The sequence below is a fragment of the Equus caballus genome, chromosome 24 (assembly GCF_041296265.1).
Source record: "Equus caballus isolate H_3958 breed thoroughbred chromosome 24, TB-T2T, whole genome shotgun sequence".
Lineage (NCBI taxonomy): Eukaryota > Metazoa > Chordata > Mammalia > Perissodactyla > Equidae > Equus > Equus caballus.
This window is the reverse complement of record NC_091707.1, coordinates 29,793,595-29,811,271: the sequence shown is the minus strand read 5'-3', so window position 1 is coordinate 29,811,271 and position 17,677 is coordinate 29,793,595. Positions and strand designations below refer to the sequence as shown.

The following is a 17,677-nucleotide window of genomic DNA, read 5'->3' as shown; positions in this document are numbered from 1 at the left end:
ACCATCTGAAACCTTGAAAATCCAACATGTACCTCCATTCCTTGTGATCTGAGGGTGGGTATAGCCCGGGGTGCCCTGGCAGAGAGAAAGCCCAAGGAGCTGCTTCTCAGAAGGGTCAGCTGTGACCTCACAGCTCTTCTTTCATAGAGTGTGAATGGGCTGAATGGTGTAAAGACAACAGAGAAGGCTCTTGAGTCAGGCTGCCTGGGTTTCAGCCCTGGCTTATTAGTTGTGTGGCCTTGAAAATTTATCTAACAGAGCTGTATCTCTATTGGTGACCTCACCATGCCATGAGGTGGTAGTGACTTTTTCCCAGGAGAGAGTTTAAACATTTCACTACTGCTGGGAGACTATATCTATAACACACATTCCAGGAAAGTACGCTGTGCGGAAATGCCCTGGCTTCTGGTGGTTTTGGATCTAGTTGTTTCCTCATGTGTAAAACAGAGATGAGAGTACTATCTACCTCATAAAGTTGTTTTGAGGGTTAAAGATAATGCCTATAAAATACTTGGCACAAAAATTTATGCATTGTAGGTGTATGAGAACAATGGCTCCTACCATCAACCCGTGGTAGCCACATGATGGAGCCTGCAGTTCAGGACTAGAGGATGGAAGGAGGGCTCTGTGTTCGGTGGTTTCCCTGTGATTAATGCAGACTCTCTGGTTTCTTCTCTATTCCTTTTGTTGCCCAGTATTGATCCTCCAAAAGGTGGAGAATGGAGATCTGAGCAACAAGATTCTGAAGATCACTGATTTTGGCCTGGCTCGGGAGTGGCACCGAACCACCAAGATGAGCGCGGCAGGGACATATGCTTGGATGGCACCTGAAGTCATTCGTGCCTCCATGTTTTCCAAAGGCAGCGACGTGTGGAGGTAAGGTCCAGAGCTGCAGGGTCAGTGTTCCCCAGGTCTGTCTTGGCTGCACACATACTTCAGGATTTGGAGAATTGAGGTTGGGAAAATATGGGTCTGAAGCATACCCCCAAAACTGCGGAGTCACAGGTTAGACCAACCATCCCTCTAGTAAATGTCAGCCCACGAGGTCACAAGGACATGGATCTAAAAATCCTGTCCTCACTGATGGGAGGATCAGCATCTACAGAGTTTATATTCTCGTGACTGTGAGGCAGGAGCATCACCTTGTTATACAAAAGAAAGGACGATAGGTTATCATGTACTTTACTTAGCCTGTGAAGTTGTTGCTTCCTGCCGTGTTGTAAAAGGAGCTTGCATGTGTATGGTTATGAACGTGTGTACTTTAAATAACAACTTTATTGAAATATTATTCACATGCCATAAAGTTGAGCCTTTAAAATGTATAAGTTAATGATTTTTAGTAAATTTACAAAGTTTTACAACAATCACCATTGTTATTAGTTTCCTAGGGCTGCTGTAAAAATTACCACAAGCCTGGTGGCTCAAAACAATAGAAATTTATAGTCTGGAGGCCAGAAGTCTGAAATTGGTGCCAGCAGGGCCACACTCCCTCCAGAAACTCGAAGGGAGATTCTGTTCCAAATAAGGATTCTGGGTATTAGGACGTGGACATATCTTTTTAGGGCCGCTGTTCAACCCACTACAATTACTATCTATTTCCAGAGTATTTGTGTCACCCAAAAAAGAAATCTGATACCTGTTTGTAGTCATTTCCCAATTCTCCCTATCCCTACCCCCTGGCAACCACTAATTTACTTTCTATCTGTATAGATTTGCTTCTTCTGGACATTTTGTACAAATGGAATCATACCGTAGGTGGTCTTTTCTGACTGATTTCTTTCATTTGGTAGAATATTTTCAAGGTTCATTCATGTTGTAGCATGTATCAGTACTCTATTCATTTTTATAGCTGAATAATATTCCATTGTATGGATATGCCACAATTTGTTTAGGCATTCATCAGTTGATGGACATTTGGGTTATTTCCATTTTTTGGCTATTATGAATAATGCTGCTATGGACATTTGTGTACAAGCTTTTGTGTGAACATATGTGTTCAGTTCTCTTGGGTATATACCTAGGAGTGTAATTGCCGGGTCATATGGTAATTCTGTTTAACTTTTGGAGGAGCTGCCAAATTGTTTTTTACCGTGGCTGCACCATTTTACATTCCCATTAGCAATATATGAGAGTTCCAGTTTCTCCACATCCCCTCAATACTTGTTATTGTCTGTCTTTTTGATTATAGCCATCCTAGTAGATCAGAAGTGGTATCTCATTATGGTTTTGATTTGTATTTCCCTAATGATTAATTATGTTAAGCATCTTTTCATGTACTTATTGGCCATTTGTGTATCTTCTCTGGATGAATGTCTATTCAAATCCTTTGCCATTTTAAAACTTGGGTTATATGTCCTTTTATTTTTATGTTGAAAGAGTTCTTAATATATTCTGGATACAAATCCCTTATCAGACATGATTTGCAAATATTTTCTCCCATTCTGTGAGTTTTCTTTTCACTTTCTTGTTAGTGTCCTTTGAAACGCAAACATTTTTAATTTTGATGAAGTCCAATTTATTTTCCTTTGATTGCTTGTGCTTTTGGTGTTGTATCCAAGAAACCATTGTTTAATCCAAGGTCATGAAGACTTATACCTATTTTTCTTCTAAGAGTTTTATAATCTTAGCTCTTACATTTAGGTCTCTGTTCCATTTGACTTAATTTTTGTATGCAATGGGAGGTAGAGGACCAATCTCATTCTTTTGCATATGGCTATCTAGTTGTCCCAGCACCATTTGTTGAAAAGACTATTCTTTCCTCAGTGAATTGTCTTGTCACCCTTTTCAAAAAGCAATTTACCATAAATGTGAGGATTTATCTCTGGACTCTCAGTTTTACTCTGTTGCTATGTGTCTATCTGTATGCCAGTATCACCCTGTTTTAATTACTGTAGCTTTGTAGTAAGTTTTGAAATTAGGGAGTTTGGGTCCTCCAACTTCCTCCTTCTTTGGCTATTTCGGGTCCCTTCATTTCCATGTGAATTTTAGGATCATTTTGTCAATTTCTGCAAAATAGCTGGGATTTTGACAGGAATTGTGTTAACTCTGTAGATCACTTTGGAGGGAGTATTGCCATCTTAACATTAAATCTTCTAATCCATGAACATGGGATATCTTTCTATTTGTTTAGGCCTCCTTTAATTTTCTTTCAATGATGTTTTGTAGCTTCCGTATATTTAATCTTATTTCACCACACATTAACTACAGGGTGAAGTTATCCTTTTCTGAAAATTTCTGACCAGATCTCGTTAGGTTGAGCTGTACACTGATATTCAACTGTTTTTGACCTACAAAAACAGCAGTTGAATATGCTTCAACCTAACACATTCATTGCTTGACCATAGGCTAATGAGATTAGTTAGTATATTAATTAAGCTAAGCTGCTATTACAAAGAGACATACAGATGTCATGGCTTAAATAAGGTAGAAGTGTATTTCTTTTTCAAGGAGTAGTCCAGCCAGTCCAGGCTGGTGGGGCAGCTGTGTCCTGTGAGATCATTCAGGAACTCAGATTCTTTCAGGGTGGTGTTCTTAGCTAAATGGTTCCATCAGAGTGACTGTTACTTCTGCATTATAGTCTGAAGAAAAGGGGAGAGAGAGCTTATCTACAGCAAGCAGCTTGTCTTTAATCTGGAGACAACCCAGAAGTTATGCATATCTCCTTTGTGCACACCCCATTGCGTGGTTACGTGGGCACATTTGGCTGCAAAGGAAGCAGACAAATGTAGGCTTTAGCTGGGCTTACTATGGAAGAAGAATCTCTTCCATGGATTTGGGGGGACAATCAGCCACTTGCCACACTCAACTTTATCTTACCTTTCTTCATGGGAAACCATGACTTCTCAGTAACGTGATTATTTTCTTCTTCCTATATTCCTGCTAGCCTCTTCTCCCGGCCTGGCCTTGAAATCATTCAGCTTGTGTGGTCACACACTTTAAAGGTTTCTGCTGCTACATTGATTTGGACAGAGTTGCCTCCAGTATCCAGGCACATTCTTAGTGGGAAAGGAAAGCTCAAATACCTAATGTAGGGTCTTCTCTGTCATGGTGACAGAAATGGCAGACAAGGAAGGGCAAGGCCATTGCAGGGGTTTGTCCATCATGAAAGGAACAAGGCAAGAGCTTTCAGCTTTTACCCAAGATGTCCTTGTTCCAAGACTAACCTCCAGGTCTTACCCTTCGACCACAGGTCCTGAAAGCAGGCTTGAGGAGCCTCTTCAGTGAGAGGCATCTGATGAAGTTATTCTGCTCTCTGAAGGGGAGAGTTTGGAGGTAAACTCCAAATCAACAGCACTTTGGATGAGGTGTCTTGGGAATTGTCACATGGCCTACTCTGCTGGTGGGTCTCTAGTTTAGAATTATTCCTGGGATTTAAGCCTCCTGACTCAGCTTGATTGATGAATGTGGTTTGAAAACATAATTCATCCTGCTCCCTTGCAGCTTTCTTAGCTTTCATGCTACAGCATTTCCTTGTAGGAGACAGTTTATGGAATCCACTAAATGGGCTGTTAATTCTACCCTCCTCAAGCCGAGTCATCTAAGTGGCTCCAGATGATCTCGCACCTTTACCAGAGGAAAACGTGTGTCCATTGCTACTTGTACAATACACATACAGTGGTAACAGTATGTACCACCTACAAATGCTTAAGGGCCAGGCTCTCTGCTGAATGCTCTGTATCCTATCTCATTTGTTCCTCGCAAGAATCCCCAAAAGTAGATATCATTTCCATTTTACTGTTGAGGTAACTGAGGCTCGATGGTTTAAGTCAGGTACCTAAGTTCACGCAGGTGGTAGAAGTAAAGCTGTTGTTACTACTGGATATGTGTCTCTTGAAACTCTGTGCTTGCAGCCGTGTTACCTTCTGTATACTCTTGTTCTTGCCCTTTGGGCAGCTTTTTCCAGAATGAATGGCCCGCCATCTCTGGGACCCAGCAGGATATCCCAGAGAGGGCCAGAATGTGCCCAGGAACTCGGGACAAAGCTGGTTCCCCAGTTGACTTGTAATTCATTTACTTGTTCAAGAAATGTTTGTTGAATGCCTACTCTGTGCCAGGTACTGGGCTGAGCCTGAGTCCAACCCTCTCCCCTCCTGGAACTCATCCAGACCTCTGGGCCTCTGTTATTGCTGGGTGCCCAGTGCCAGCTGAGTTTGTCTTACTGCTCTTCAGAGGTAGTTCTCTGGCCTCCTCCACGTACTGTGATGGAGGGTAAGATGATAATGGCCCAGATCCTCTAGTAAGTTTCCCAATCTGCTTAGATTTTGGACCACCTCAAGAAGAGTAATTGACAAAATCTTTTCCTTTGGGCGTGCTGTGCAGGGAGAGGTGGTTACAACCAGAGGCCATCGTCCTATAATGACTTATCGCCTGTTGTGTGTGGGATGAAGTGGAGGCATTTTGTTAATCATTTTAAGTTTCTAATATTACAGAAGTAAAACATGTTCACTATAGAAAAAATTAGAAAATATAGATAAACAAGAAAAAAGGAAAAAGAAAATCACCTGCAACCCACCTCTAAAGATAATCTATATTGATATTTTGGTGCGTTTATTCCTGTTCACATGCTTATCTACCCATCCCTTAAAATGGGATTATTCTGTTTTATAAGCTGCTTTTTGAATATAATATAGCATTAGCATATTACCATGTCAATAAATATTTATGTCAATAATTATATTAATGTATATAGTAATATATATGTTAATAAATATATCATCATTTTGAACGAGGTCTGGTTAACAACAGCCAGAAGAAGAATTGTATGTTACTTTACAATTTACAAAGTGCTTTCACATATGGTAGTTCAATTGTCTTTGCCAAAGATTGTTAAACAGTCAGTGTTGTTCCTGGAATGTGGGGTCACAGCCAATTACCAAGTGCAGGAGCTTATTCAAGGGACAGCCTTTCCTTTCAGAGCATGCATCTTAGAGACAGTGTAGGTTCATAAGAAAAACAGCCCTGGTCCAGCTCAGGTGTGGAATTGCTGTGCCTTTGGTCAGGAAGCTTTGCTTTCCGCTCTGGTGCTTGTCCTCACTTTGAAAACTATAAAACACCCGTCCCCTACCCCTGACCCTACCAAATGTGGAGAGGATTGCCGCACCTCTGAGGTGGTTCCTTATCGACACAGGGTGCATTCCTGAGGGTTTGGGTTAGGCTGTGAGGACTCTTGGGAAATCACTGGCAGCACTTTGGGAGCTGGTGGTTCCCTGTTGGGGGAGGGACTCCAAGGCCAAGTTTTAACTGAGCTGGTACTTCCAGGCTGCTTGTAAATGATCTTGAAAGGACCTCTTGTCTTCTCTCAATCCTGGGAGGGCAACAAAGTTAAACCTGAGATAAATTCCGCGGACTTCTACTTCCCCACTCTCCCTGAGGCTCAGACCCGTCTTACCTCTATTTCTCCCGTTCCTTCTTGGCCTCTCTTCCTGCCAAGGGAATGCCAAGACTTCATTTATATCACCCACCTGCTGTTACAAAAGCAAAGAGGAACGATGGCAGGGGAAAGCTTTGACTGGTCTAGTCATCCCCAGAAAGGCTTACTTTCCCTGGATGCTGGTGTCCCTTGGCACGGCTCTCACCACCACTGGGGACTCTCCCTACATCTCGGCAGACGCTTTCCAAGGGGAAACGCAGTTTGCTTACGAGCCTTAGGTAGTGGTTTCTGGATGAGGAGTAGTTGTTGTTATTTATTCCTTGCAGCTACTCCGTGAGGTGGGGGTTGCTGTCTTGCTTGTACCGTTGAGGGAACCGAGATTTGGAGAGGTGAGCTTCCTCTCCCAGGGTCACACGGCTGTAAGTGGTAATGTAGGCATTTATCTCAAGCCTGTCTACGTCTTTCTTGAGCAGCAGTTCTCCCGTTTCTCTTAGTTGTAGAGCCCTTCAGACGGAATGGAATGGAATGCAGATGAACAAAGAAACAAGCCAGGTGAGAGCAGAGCTGCCCTCCTTGAAGCTGGGAGGGTAAGGTCTCTGGCTCCTCCATCTTCCCGATAGCCTGAGACATGTCCATGGGTCACCTACCACTCAGTGTGAAGACCATCAGGGATGGGATGCAAGGACACAAACAGGACACGTTTTGATCTTTGAAACACTTTACTGTCTTTCCAAGTAGTTAGGGCTGGGACACCAGCCATCTTTGCCTGGATGGAAGGAAGGGGTTCTTTGGGACCTGGGGGTTGCCCAAGAGCAGGCAGCTGAGGATGAGAGTCCTTCTAACATGGGAATCTAGTCAGCAGTGCTCAGAGTTCTGAGAGGTCACTTGGTAGAAGCTGCCCAGCATGACCACCATCTGGGTGAGTGCCAAACATGAAAGGTTTGGCAGGAAGTGTAGTCGTGCTGTTCTTGATGGTATTTGGGGCCTGCTCTAGGGACCCAGTGCAGTCTGCAGGACCATCTGACCGTGCGCTCATTCCCACACCCACCCACCAACTCACTCACCATAGGAGAGGCTACTGTGTACCAGAGCCTGGCCAGGCCCTGAGGATGCAAAGATTAAAAACATGCCCTTTAGGAGCCCCAACGGCTGGTAAACAAACAACTACAGTACATGGCATCCCAAAAAAGGGCTGAGTAACACCTGGGGGTGTCAGGGAGGGCTTCCTAAAGTGTCCAGCATTGTTCCCATCAGTCTCAGACTAAAGTCCAACTCCTTGTCTAGACAGGACTAGACCTGCAACTGTCCTACCAGGCTTTTTTTCTGTCAAGATGCATAAAGAAACTAATAGTATTTGGAGGGCTTACTGGGGTAAAGCCATTGTCCAGGGAGACTGGCAAGGCCACTCTGAGGGCCTGTCTGTAGGGATCCTCCGGGATGCCCTGGCGCATTGGTTGGGACGTTGCTCTTCTTTGGAGCCATGCCAGGCCACTTGGGATTCTTTGAGGGCAGGCCCATGCCTTTGTACACCCTGACCCCTGTCTCTGGAGCACTGGCGCCTCCTTCACTTAGTAGCCGAGGTCCAGCTGTCTCCTGGCCCCGATCCTGGTCTGGATTAGGTGACCCTTCTTTGTGCCCTCATAGTATCTCTGTCATGACTCACCTCTCTGTATTCTAATTGATTATTTTCTATTCCTCTTACTAATCTCCTTGTGGGTAAGATCTGTGTCTATGCTGTATCCTGGTGCCTGGCATTGAGCTTGATACATAGTAAATCTTTAGTAGATGTTTAAAATGAATGAAGAAATAGTGGTGCATTTGAAACAGATCTTGAAAGACGATTAGAGTTTATGAAACAGAGAAATAGTAGAAGGCATTCTAGAGAGAAAGAATTGGGCTTTGGTCTAGGGTCCACCATGACTTACTCCATGTATGCTCTTACTAACTGCTGCTAAACCTGTCTAAAACTTGCTTTCCTCATCTGCAAGACGATGGTAATACTTACCTTGCAAGTTTGTGGTAGAGACTCAAGATAGCGTTTGTAAATGTCTTAGCACCCTGCACATACAAGGTATCATGATAAAATAGATACTGGGTTTATTGTTGTTTTTTAATTAATACGACTTTTTCTTGATTGTAAACTACTGATAAGTGTTACAAAAGATTTGTGTTGAAAATATAAGGAGAGCCACTCTTCCAGCTGTTCGTGGCCTTATGGTTTCTTGTCCTGCCTATTCCTGGAAGGAGTGAACGTTAGGTGATTTTGCCTGGTTCTGATGGTGAATTCATAGAAGAATTATTCTGCTAAGGTTTGTGCTCCCCATCCTCTGACTCACAGGACGGGTGGAAAGAAGTTCTTCATGTGGACTTGAAAGGGAGAGTGTGAACTCTGAAGCCCTCACAGCTGACACACCGCTTTGCTGTCCCGATGCAGGCCACCCATGTGAAACTTTTCCCTTTGAGTTAGACAGAGGTTTCTGTTAAGGACTCACTCACGCTGACCCAGCGCAGGAATCTATTCAACCCAGTGGGCATTTAAAGAAATCTTTTATAGGATAAAATCTGCTTGTTTTGAGTTCAGCTCTCTGCTTTTCTAAAGCTAAAAAATATATATCTGTGACTAAAGCTGAAGTTCTCTTAAAACAGAAAATATTTATTCCTGAGAGGCTGCCTCTTCTCCCACTTTGTTATGTTAACAATAACAACAACAAAATAGCTGTGGCTATTGAGCACCGATTTAGAGGAGCTCATTTATTTCATGACAGCCTCGTGAGACTGCTAGTGTTATTTGCACTTTGCAGTTGAGGATTTTGAGGAACAAGAGTTTGAGACCAAGTGTGCCTGACTGCAGAGTTTTTGCTTTTAGCTAGTAGGCCTTATGGTCTCCCTTTTATATTACGTTAGCGCGTCTGTTTTGTTAGTTTCCCCACATGTTGGAGAAAGTGCTTGGCAAAGCCTCCTGAGCTGTGCCAGTGAGTTGCACCCCTGGTTTATCCTGTGGCCTCTGTCTTCTTCTCTCCTTAGCTATGGGGTGCTGCTGTGGGAGCTCCTGACTGGGGAGGTACCCTTCCGAGGAATCGATGGCTTAGCAGTTGCTTATGGAGTGGCCATGAACAAGCTTGCCCTTCCCATTCCTTCTACATGCCCAGAACCTTTTGCCAAACTCATGGAAGGTAAGTGACCCCTGTCTGGAACAAAAGTGGAGACAGTTTACCTTCCTATCAGCACTTGATAGATTTTGGCCAGTTCCACAGGATCGGTTACTGAAAGAGCAGATGAAGTATTAGTCACTCAAGGAGGAATCCTGTGGGCAGTTGGAAGAGCTTCCCCAAGATGATGTTACCGGCCTGCTACATTGATGTCACAGATGTCCCTTCTGCCCATCTACAGTGACTGGAGAACTTAATAACTAAAGCCTGCTCTCCAGTACTTTAGTACATTATTATTTAATACAAAATTAGGAAGGTATTGCAGCTTTTATGTCAGCATCTCTGAGTGTCTCACATATAGAAATGAAGAACATCTGAGAAGAAAGGAACTCTAAAAGTCATCTAGTCAAACCCTATAATCGTGTAAGAGAGAAATCCAAAGCTGAGAGAGTTTAAGTGGACAGGTGGCCACTCCATTAGTTATTGGCTGATCTGAGAGTAGACAGACTTCACTTTTCTTGACTCCCACACCAGTGCTTTTTATCCTTGCCTTCTCATCAGCCCACTGATTGGGGGAAGGGTAGCTCACTGTTTTTGGGAAGTTGAGGCCCAGTGTGTGGCTGCCTATTGTCAGGCCTGGAGTGATGTTGTAACCTGATGAATAGTGGTTGTCATGCTTCACACAGGAAACCTCTTGGGACTTGCTTGTCTTGTGCTGAGTCAGCACTCAGAAGTGGATGGGTGCAGAGCTGCTGCCTTTTATTTCCAATTTCACTCTTTATGACTGTGATGTTGGGCAGCTTGCTTTGCTTCCCGAGCCCTGGTTGGGGTTACCTAATTCCCAATCTCTGTTTCTGAAAGGAGAAATGAGACGTAGTTTTCTGGCAGATGAAGTCACGTAGTATCCGAAGTCATATGTTTGCCTCTGTTCATTCATGTTTTTTGTCTACTCACATGTTCCATGCAGATTGCTGGAACCCTGACCCCCATTCACGACCATCTTTCACGAATATCCTGGACCAGCTAACTACCATAGAGGAGTCTGGTTTCTTCGAAATGCCCAAAGACTCCTTCCACTGCCTGCAGGATGACTGGAAACATGAGATTCAGGAGATGTTTGACCAACTCAGGGCCAAAGAAAAGGTAAGAAAGAAAAGAAAGAGGCATGCATTGAATCAGTGGACCTTCTCCACTGGGGCCTCTGAATAGATTCTGACACGACCACCTTCCTGCTTGGTTTGCAATAACAGGGCAGCTCTTTCCTTCCCAGCTTTACATGGAGAGAGTTTTCTAGGCCTCAGGTGTGACCTGAAATGATAGAGACTTTTTCTTTCTTTTTGGGATGTGGCAGGAGTAAGTAGGGAGAGTCATGAGTCCAAAGCTCTCCCTGTGGATTATCTACTTCATTGTCCAAACTGGAGGAAGAGCACCATTGGGCAGGTACCAGTAGGCTGTCTCACCCTGCCAGCTGAAATATAAGAGGGTTCTAGAAAGGTTTCTTGGTTCTGCAATGAACTTCTAGAAGGGGGTTAACTTGATTTAGATGGATGCTTCAACATTGAGAACAGTTATCAGGACATCCTGCCAGTGTCTTTGGTATCAAAACCAGAAACAGCATATGGGCTAAAAATACCATGGGTCTGAAATCATTTGGCATTTTCACGTTTTTTGAAGAGCTCAAAGCCCAAACCAACTGGGGAGTTCAGAGACTCTTAGCCTATTAGAGATCTGACCTTTTGTTTTGGTGGCCATTCCCTAAATAGCCCCCTTGATGGCCCCTCTCTGTGCCCTTGGTGTGTGGTTAACAGTCATTATCCACCTGTGTCCATACTGGTGAAGCTAATCAAAGCAGTTATGTTGCTTATACTGCAGGGGCAGGACTAAATCTAAGGGCTGCAGCCAGGGGCACAAGGCGTGTCCATAGACAGACTTGGTTAATTTCTTTTTTCCCTTCTCACTCCCCACTATGGGAATTTGGGAAGCAGTATGATCATAATAGTAGCTAAAATTGGCTATGTCTCTATGGCTTCCAAGTTCTTTCACTTTAAAGGTCTCATGAGACTTTTTCGTCCTTTTTATCGAGGAGTCTTATGGCCCCTGCCACCAGCATGTAGACGGCATGTTACTGTCTTTTTCATCTCAGAGCTGAGGGTCAGTGACTTGTCTAAAGTCACCCAGCTTGTAAGTGGGGAAGCAGAATCTTGAACCTGGGTCTTCTGATGCCAAAACCATCTTCTTTCCAATGTCATTGATGTTTCCCTAAACAAATGACTTAAAACTCATTTCCAGAGCTGATTTGAAGAGATTAAACTCTTTTTATGCAACATAGCAATCCTAAACCCGGTACTGTTTGGCAAGTCAACGAGCATTCTGTAGGGGAATGGAGTGAGCTTATGATGATCCTTCAGGGACCCAGGAGGAGAGGGGTGGACCTGCACTGACCATTGAGCAGAACAATTAAAAGAGACTCTTCCTGTTACTAATTCTCTTCCAACTAGAAGAACCCCCAGAGTTGCTGGCCAAGTTTTAGATTGCTGAATCACTCAGTCTTGATTATCTTTCTTTTGATTGATGAAATTATAAGGGTACCAGCCAGTAAGAAAAATGAAAGTTGGATTTTGTCAGTTACTAGGAAAAGTTAAACCCATTCTCGTAAGAGCTGACATTTGTGGAGCATGTACTATGTGCCGTGCCCCGTTACTAGTAATTTATATGAATTCTTATGTAATCTTACATAAGATGATAATTGTCTTATATAACACAAGCCTGTGATGTCGGTGCTCTTAACTCCGTATCACATATGATGCCCATGTTAACTTGCCCAAGGACACAATTCAGGCAGTTTGTTCCAGAATCCTTGTTCTTAACCACCATGCTATGATGCCGCTCTATTATAAGGCTCGTAGTTGGGCAAGTGAGGGTAAGATGAATAACGAGCTTTCTCTCTGGAGAGATTCCTCTTAAATCATTAGATGTGGAAAATGTGATTTGCATACTGTGAAGTTGATCCCCAAATAGGTGTTTCACAAGAAGGGGATTTAGCTTGTTTGTGGATCTTCTAGGTATATGGCGCCATGGGGAAGTAGTCCATGGCTGTCCTGGTTGCCCATATGATTCAGCTCCTTCTTCACGTTGGCTCAACCTACTGCTTCTAGGTATTTGACGATGGGTTGGTCTCTGAGCTGGGGTTTGAGTTCCTTTAAAGGAAGGGGCTTAGACCTAAGCCATCCCTTAGACAAGAGCATGCAGGAGAGAGGACTTAGGAAGGCTGAAATTAGCTTGAACTTTTCAACTTTTCCATTTAACAGCAAAATCAACCAACCAGGAATAATTTTTCTGATTCTTCCATGTGTTTTTGTTCTCCTGATGGTGAAAGCAAAGTAACAGGACAGAGAAGCCAAAGATTTGGAGGGCACCCAGCAGTTAATCTGTTTGGGGCTTATCTCATCAAAGGAGAAGTTCAAAAGTTCAAGCTCATCTCTCAGGCAATTACGATGAATCTATGTTCCCATAAAGAAGGATTACGTTTATAAAATTGTCTTCTCTCTCTTTCTTTCTATTTCTCATTCATTCATTCATTCATTGACTCAACAGTTATTCAGCAACTACTGAGCACCTACCATGTACCAGACAATTTTCAAGGTGCTAATCCTCTTCTCATTTCTCTCCTTTCTATCACTTTTATGATATTCTCTTTGGAATGGAGGACAAGTCAGATGAAAAGCTCCTAACATCAGAATATTTTATTCCCATCTTGTCTCTGTTCCTTCTGCTCTCTACCTGCTGCTCAGCTTTTTTTTCTAGCTCTAGGTTCCTTTTCTACAGTATTTTGTTTTAGTCCAGAATGACTTCTTATAGTGGAGCATTTCATTGAAAATAATAAGTTTCGACCATGGAAGTGTTGCTCTGGTTGCTTTATTGAAAAACCTTCCCACTTTTTAGACATGGTTCGGTCAGGTTATTGACATGAAAGCTTTTTTTTTTTTAAAGATTGGCACCTGAGCTAACAACTATTGCCAATCTTCTTCTTCTTTTTTTTTCTTTTTCTCCCCAAATCCCCCCAGTACATAGTTGTATATTTCAGTTGTGGGTGGTCCTTCTAGTTGTGGTATGTGGGATGCCTCCTTAACATCGCCTAATGAGTGTGCCCAGGATCTGACCCGGCGAAACCCTGGGCCGCCAAAGTGGGGCACACGAACTTAACCATTTGGCCATGGGGCCGGCCCCCAGCCCCCGACGTGAAAGTTTCTTAAGTTCTGGTCCCCCTCTTCTATCCTAGGCCCAGGGTAACCAGTGTTAACAGTTTAGATTCCAGATTTTAAATTTTTATATACATGCTTTGTTCTCTTTCCTGTTTTTTCTCCTGTTTCTTGATTCCCTATCTCCCCCACCTCTTCTCAGGAACTGTGTGCTGGGTTTATTTATAAATTCATGCGGAAGGAAGGGGAGACGGGGAAGAGGTTCTGCCCACCTAGTGTGGCAGTGGTTCTAGAGCAAGCGCCTGGCAAAGACTTCAGGAAATGTTCTCTCTTCTCTGCTGTGCTGTCACGATCCAGAGCAAGTGGTTGTCCTTTAAGATAAGATGAGAGTTCAGAACACATGGCTCAGTGGATTTGCTCACCAAGTGAACAAAGATTTAGATGACATGCATCACATACCTTTTGAACAGCCACCCTGGAAATATATTTATTTTTATTTGAGTGTTAGGTGTTACCTAGGGGTGATTCATTTCCAGCGGGCACATTTTAAGCTATATCACATTACGTTGGCTCTGCTTTTTAAAAAAAATCCTTTATATAATAGAAAAAAATTAAAATAGAACCAAGTCTGTAAAATTTAAGTACATGATTATATTTTCTGCCCAGACCTCTATTTTTTGCCCAATCACAGGCAATTTTAATTGGTAATCAAGGAGAGCTGGGAACTATCAGCCCCTGTCTCCAGGGCTTACCTGTGGCTGCTCTAGCTATGTCCTCCATATGGCTGTTTTGAGCCTTCCTTTCAGGATGGTCAGGTGTTCATTTACCAGCTGACTATTGAGCCCCACATCTCCACTGAGGACTTGAAGTGCTGTCCAGGTTGCTGTGGGCACAGCCCTCTGGAGGCTCTCGGACCTCACCCCTCTGCACTGAGCACCCCACTCTTCTCCCTGATGGTTCTACTCACCCTGCAGGAGCTCCGCACCTGGGAGGAGGAGCTGACGCGGGCTGCACTCCAGCAGAAGAACCAGGAGGAGCTGCTGCGGCGACGGGAGCAGGAGCTGGCCGAGCGGGAGATTGACATCCTAGAACGGGAGCTCAACATCATCATCCACCAGCTGTGCCAGGAGAAGCCCCGGGTGAAGAAACGCAAGGGCAAGTTCCGGAAGAGCCGGCTGAAGCTCAAGGATGGAAACCGCATCAGCCTCCCTTCTGGTCAGTGGCCAGGGACCTTCTGGGAAGTGGAAGCAGGGCCAGGGGCTGGTGTGGAGGGGATCTGTTGGGGCCATAGACAAAGCTTGGAAACATGAGACCCAGGTTTGAAATGGGCCATTCTATTTGGTGGAATGACGGGCGTGCTGAAAAGCTCCCCCACTGCAGGGAAATGTTTGGGTGTGACTAAACAGAGAATATGAAGGGAAGACAAACCAGTGACGGACCTGACAGGCAAGCGTGGTCCAGGCTGCTGGATGCATGAGCGCTCACACAGGCACGTCTCACTTAAGTAAACCTAAAGCAAACCAGTGATGGACCTGACAGGCAAGCGTGGTCCAGGCTGCTAGAGGCATGGGTGCTCACACAGGCACATCTCACTTAAGCAAACCTGGAGAAGGAAGCATGTAACTGGAGAAAAAAAATTCCAGGGTGTGTATGTGTGAGACAAGAGAACTCTTGGCTTTGCAAAATAACTTATCTCAGGGTTTCTTTAGATAATTAGTTCCGTGAGTACAGTTGAGATTAGGATTAACGTATGAGAATTTGATTTACACATAACCTTTCAGAAACACATCGGCTGAATAAGGGTACATTTGTGGTATATATACGGCCTTGGGAAGATGCAAAGAAATGTGGAAGTAAAGAATTAGAATCTTTTTGGGGTGTAATGTACCCAGGGAGGAAGGTGAGTGCTCAAGTGTGTGTGTATGTAGATAAAAAAGTTGTTCGTTGTATTCTGAGTCTATAAGACCTCAGGAAGCACGTTTTATGGGAAGTGTAAGGGACAAGGGAAGAGACATAAATGGAGCAGTAGCGGATGGTTTTAAGCACTAGGATGGTGGCTTAAGTACAGGCAAGAGAATCATTTAGTGGAATTCAGTGAGTGTGTTCCTGGGATGTATTTACTGGTCTCATGGCACATTTTTTTTCTTTTTGGGGGGCATTTAGGCACTTCTCGAGCATCTAGCATGTGTCAGCGTATTGCTGCATACTGGGGAAGCCCATATAAAAGCGTTAGTGCCCACCTTCAGAGAGATCACAGTTGAGTGGGGAGACCCAGGTACAGCATGCAGCTGTTTATTAAACCTCTTTAATAGATGAGGAGACTGAAACTCAGAAATTCAGAGCTGTAAGTTTTGCATTCTTTATGCTATGCCTGAACTGCCTTTGGAAAACATCACGATTTGGACCATTAGCTCCATCTCCCTCACTTCCCTCAGTTCCCACCAAGGATATTTCTTGTTACCCTGCTCTGCCTACACTTAATGAGAAGCATCAGTCTCCTTGCTTAGGTCTCTGAGAAAAGGGGGGTGTGTACTAATAGAAAATATGAAACAGAGAATTTTAAGTTAGATTGCCTAGAATAATCAACAAACATCATGATCTAAAAAAACTATTCTGTGTTGTTGCCACGCCTATATACATTATATAGAAGCTGTATGAAAACTATCTAGTGACATTCGCCCAGATAATGAATTTTCCTTCTTTTCATATGTTCATCTTGCCATCCTGCCATCTTTTGGGAAAAAGATGATTCCGAAAGAGAACATTTACCAGGTGAACAGAGGCTTCTCAGGAAATAGGGGCCTGTCCCTCGAGCCTGCCAGGAAGTGTCAGTTTTCTTATAGGAATTTGATTCTGGGAAAATTCTGATGCACACGCATGTGTTTGTCTTTGCCCAAGCAGATTTCCAGCACAAGTTCACGGTCCAGGCCTCCCCCACCATGGATAAGAGGAAGAGTCTTATCAGCAGCCGCTCCAGTCCTCCTGCAAGCCCCACCATCATTCCTCGTCTTCGAGCCATCCAGTGTGAGACTGTTTCCCAAATTAGGGGCCAGAACACACACGGGCACCTGTCCCCTGCTCTGTCCAGCCACCGATTGGTCCAGGCTTGCTCCATCCATAACTTCTGCCACTCTCCTCGACAATGTGTATATACATGCACATATGTACGCAAACCCTTAGCCCTGCCCCTTGTCTCTCACCATTAGCTTTACGACTCCCTCCTCCCCCTTTTACTCCTAGTCATATACCCCTACAACATGACTGACAAACATTAATGTACAATTGAAATTTCACAAGATTGTAACCTATCAATAACTGTGGGTATTGATGGGATCTTTAGTGATGTACGGATTTGGGAGCTGGTGTGTGATGTAGATTCAGGTTGGTACCCTGGCCTGGGGACCTTGTGTCTTTCTGCCATATTGGGGCATCATTGTTTTTCTTTTGTCCATGCTTCCCAAGGAAGGGCTTTTTCAAAGCGTAGGTCCTAAGAAAACTTAGCAAATACTTATGATAAGCCAGATCTGGACTAATTTTAAAGATTGACACCTGAGCTAACATCTATTGCCAATCTTGTTTTCTTCTTCTTCTCTCCAAAGCTCCCCAGTGCGTAATTGTATATTCTAGTTGTAGGTCCTTATTGGCTCTGCTATGTGGGACACCGCCTCAGCATGGCTTGATGTGCGTTGTGTAGGTCCGTGCCCAGGATCTGAACCAGCGAAACCCTGGGCCATTAAAGCGGAGTACGCAAACTTAACCACTCGGCCACGGGGCTGGCCCCTGGACTCATTTTATTTATTTATTTTTATTTTATTTATTTTTCTTTTTGGTGAGCTCAGCTCGTGTTCTTTTTTTTTTTTTTATTGAGTTATTGATAGGTTACAATCTTGTGAAATTTCAATTGTACATTAATGTTTGTCAGTCATGTTGTAGGTGCACCACTTCACCCTTTGTGCCCA

The 17,677-nt window shown here is 43.8% G+C and overlaps 1 protein-coding gene across 4 annotated transcripts in view; it reads left to right on the top strand.

The window, feature by feature from the left end:
* MAP3K9 (mitogen-activated protein kinase kinase kinase 9) overlaps positions 1-17,677 on the top strand; it is a 76,844-nt gene that overhangs the window by 42,714 nt on the left and 16,453 nt on the right. For all 4 annotated transcript variants that reach the window (XM_070249943.1, XM_014735679.3, XM_070249942.1 and 1 more), the window contains exons 3-7: positions 696-876; positions 9,395-9,543; positions 10,487-10,662; positions 14,693-14,933; positions 16,620-16,742. In XM_070249943.1, coding sequence (XP_070106044.1) covers positions 696-876; positions 9,395-9,543; positions 10,487-10,662; positions 14,693-14,933; positions 16,620-16,742 — 870 coding nt within the window. The remainder of the gene's footprint in view (positions 1-695; positions 877-9,394; positions 9,544-10,486; positions 10,663-14,692; positions 14,934-16,619; positions 16,743-17,677) is intronic.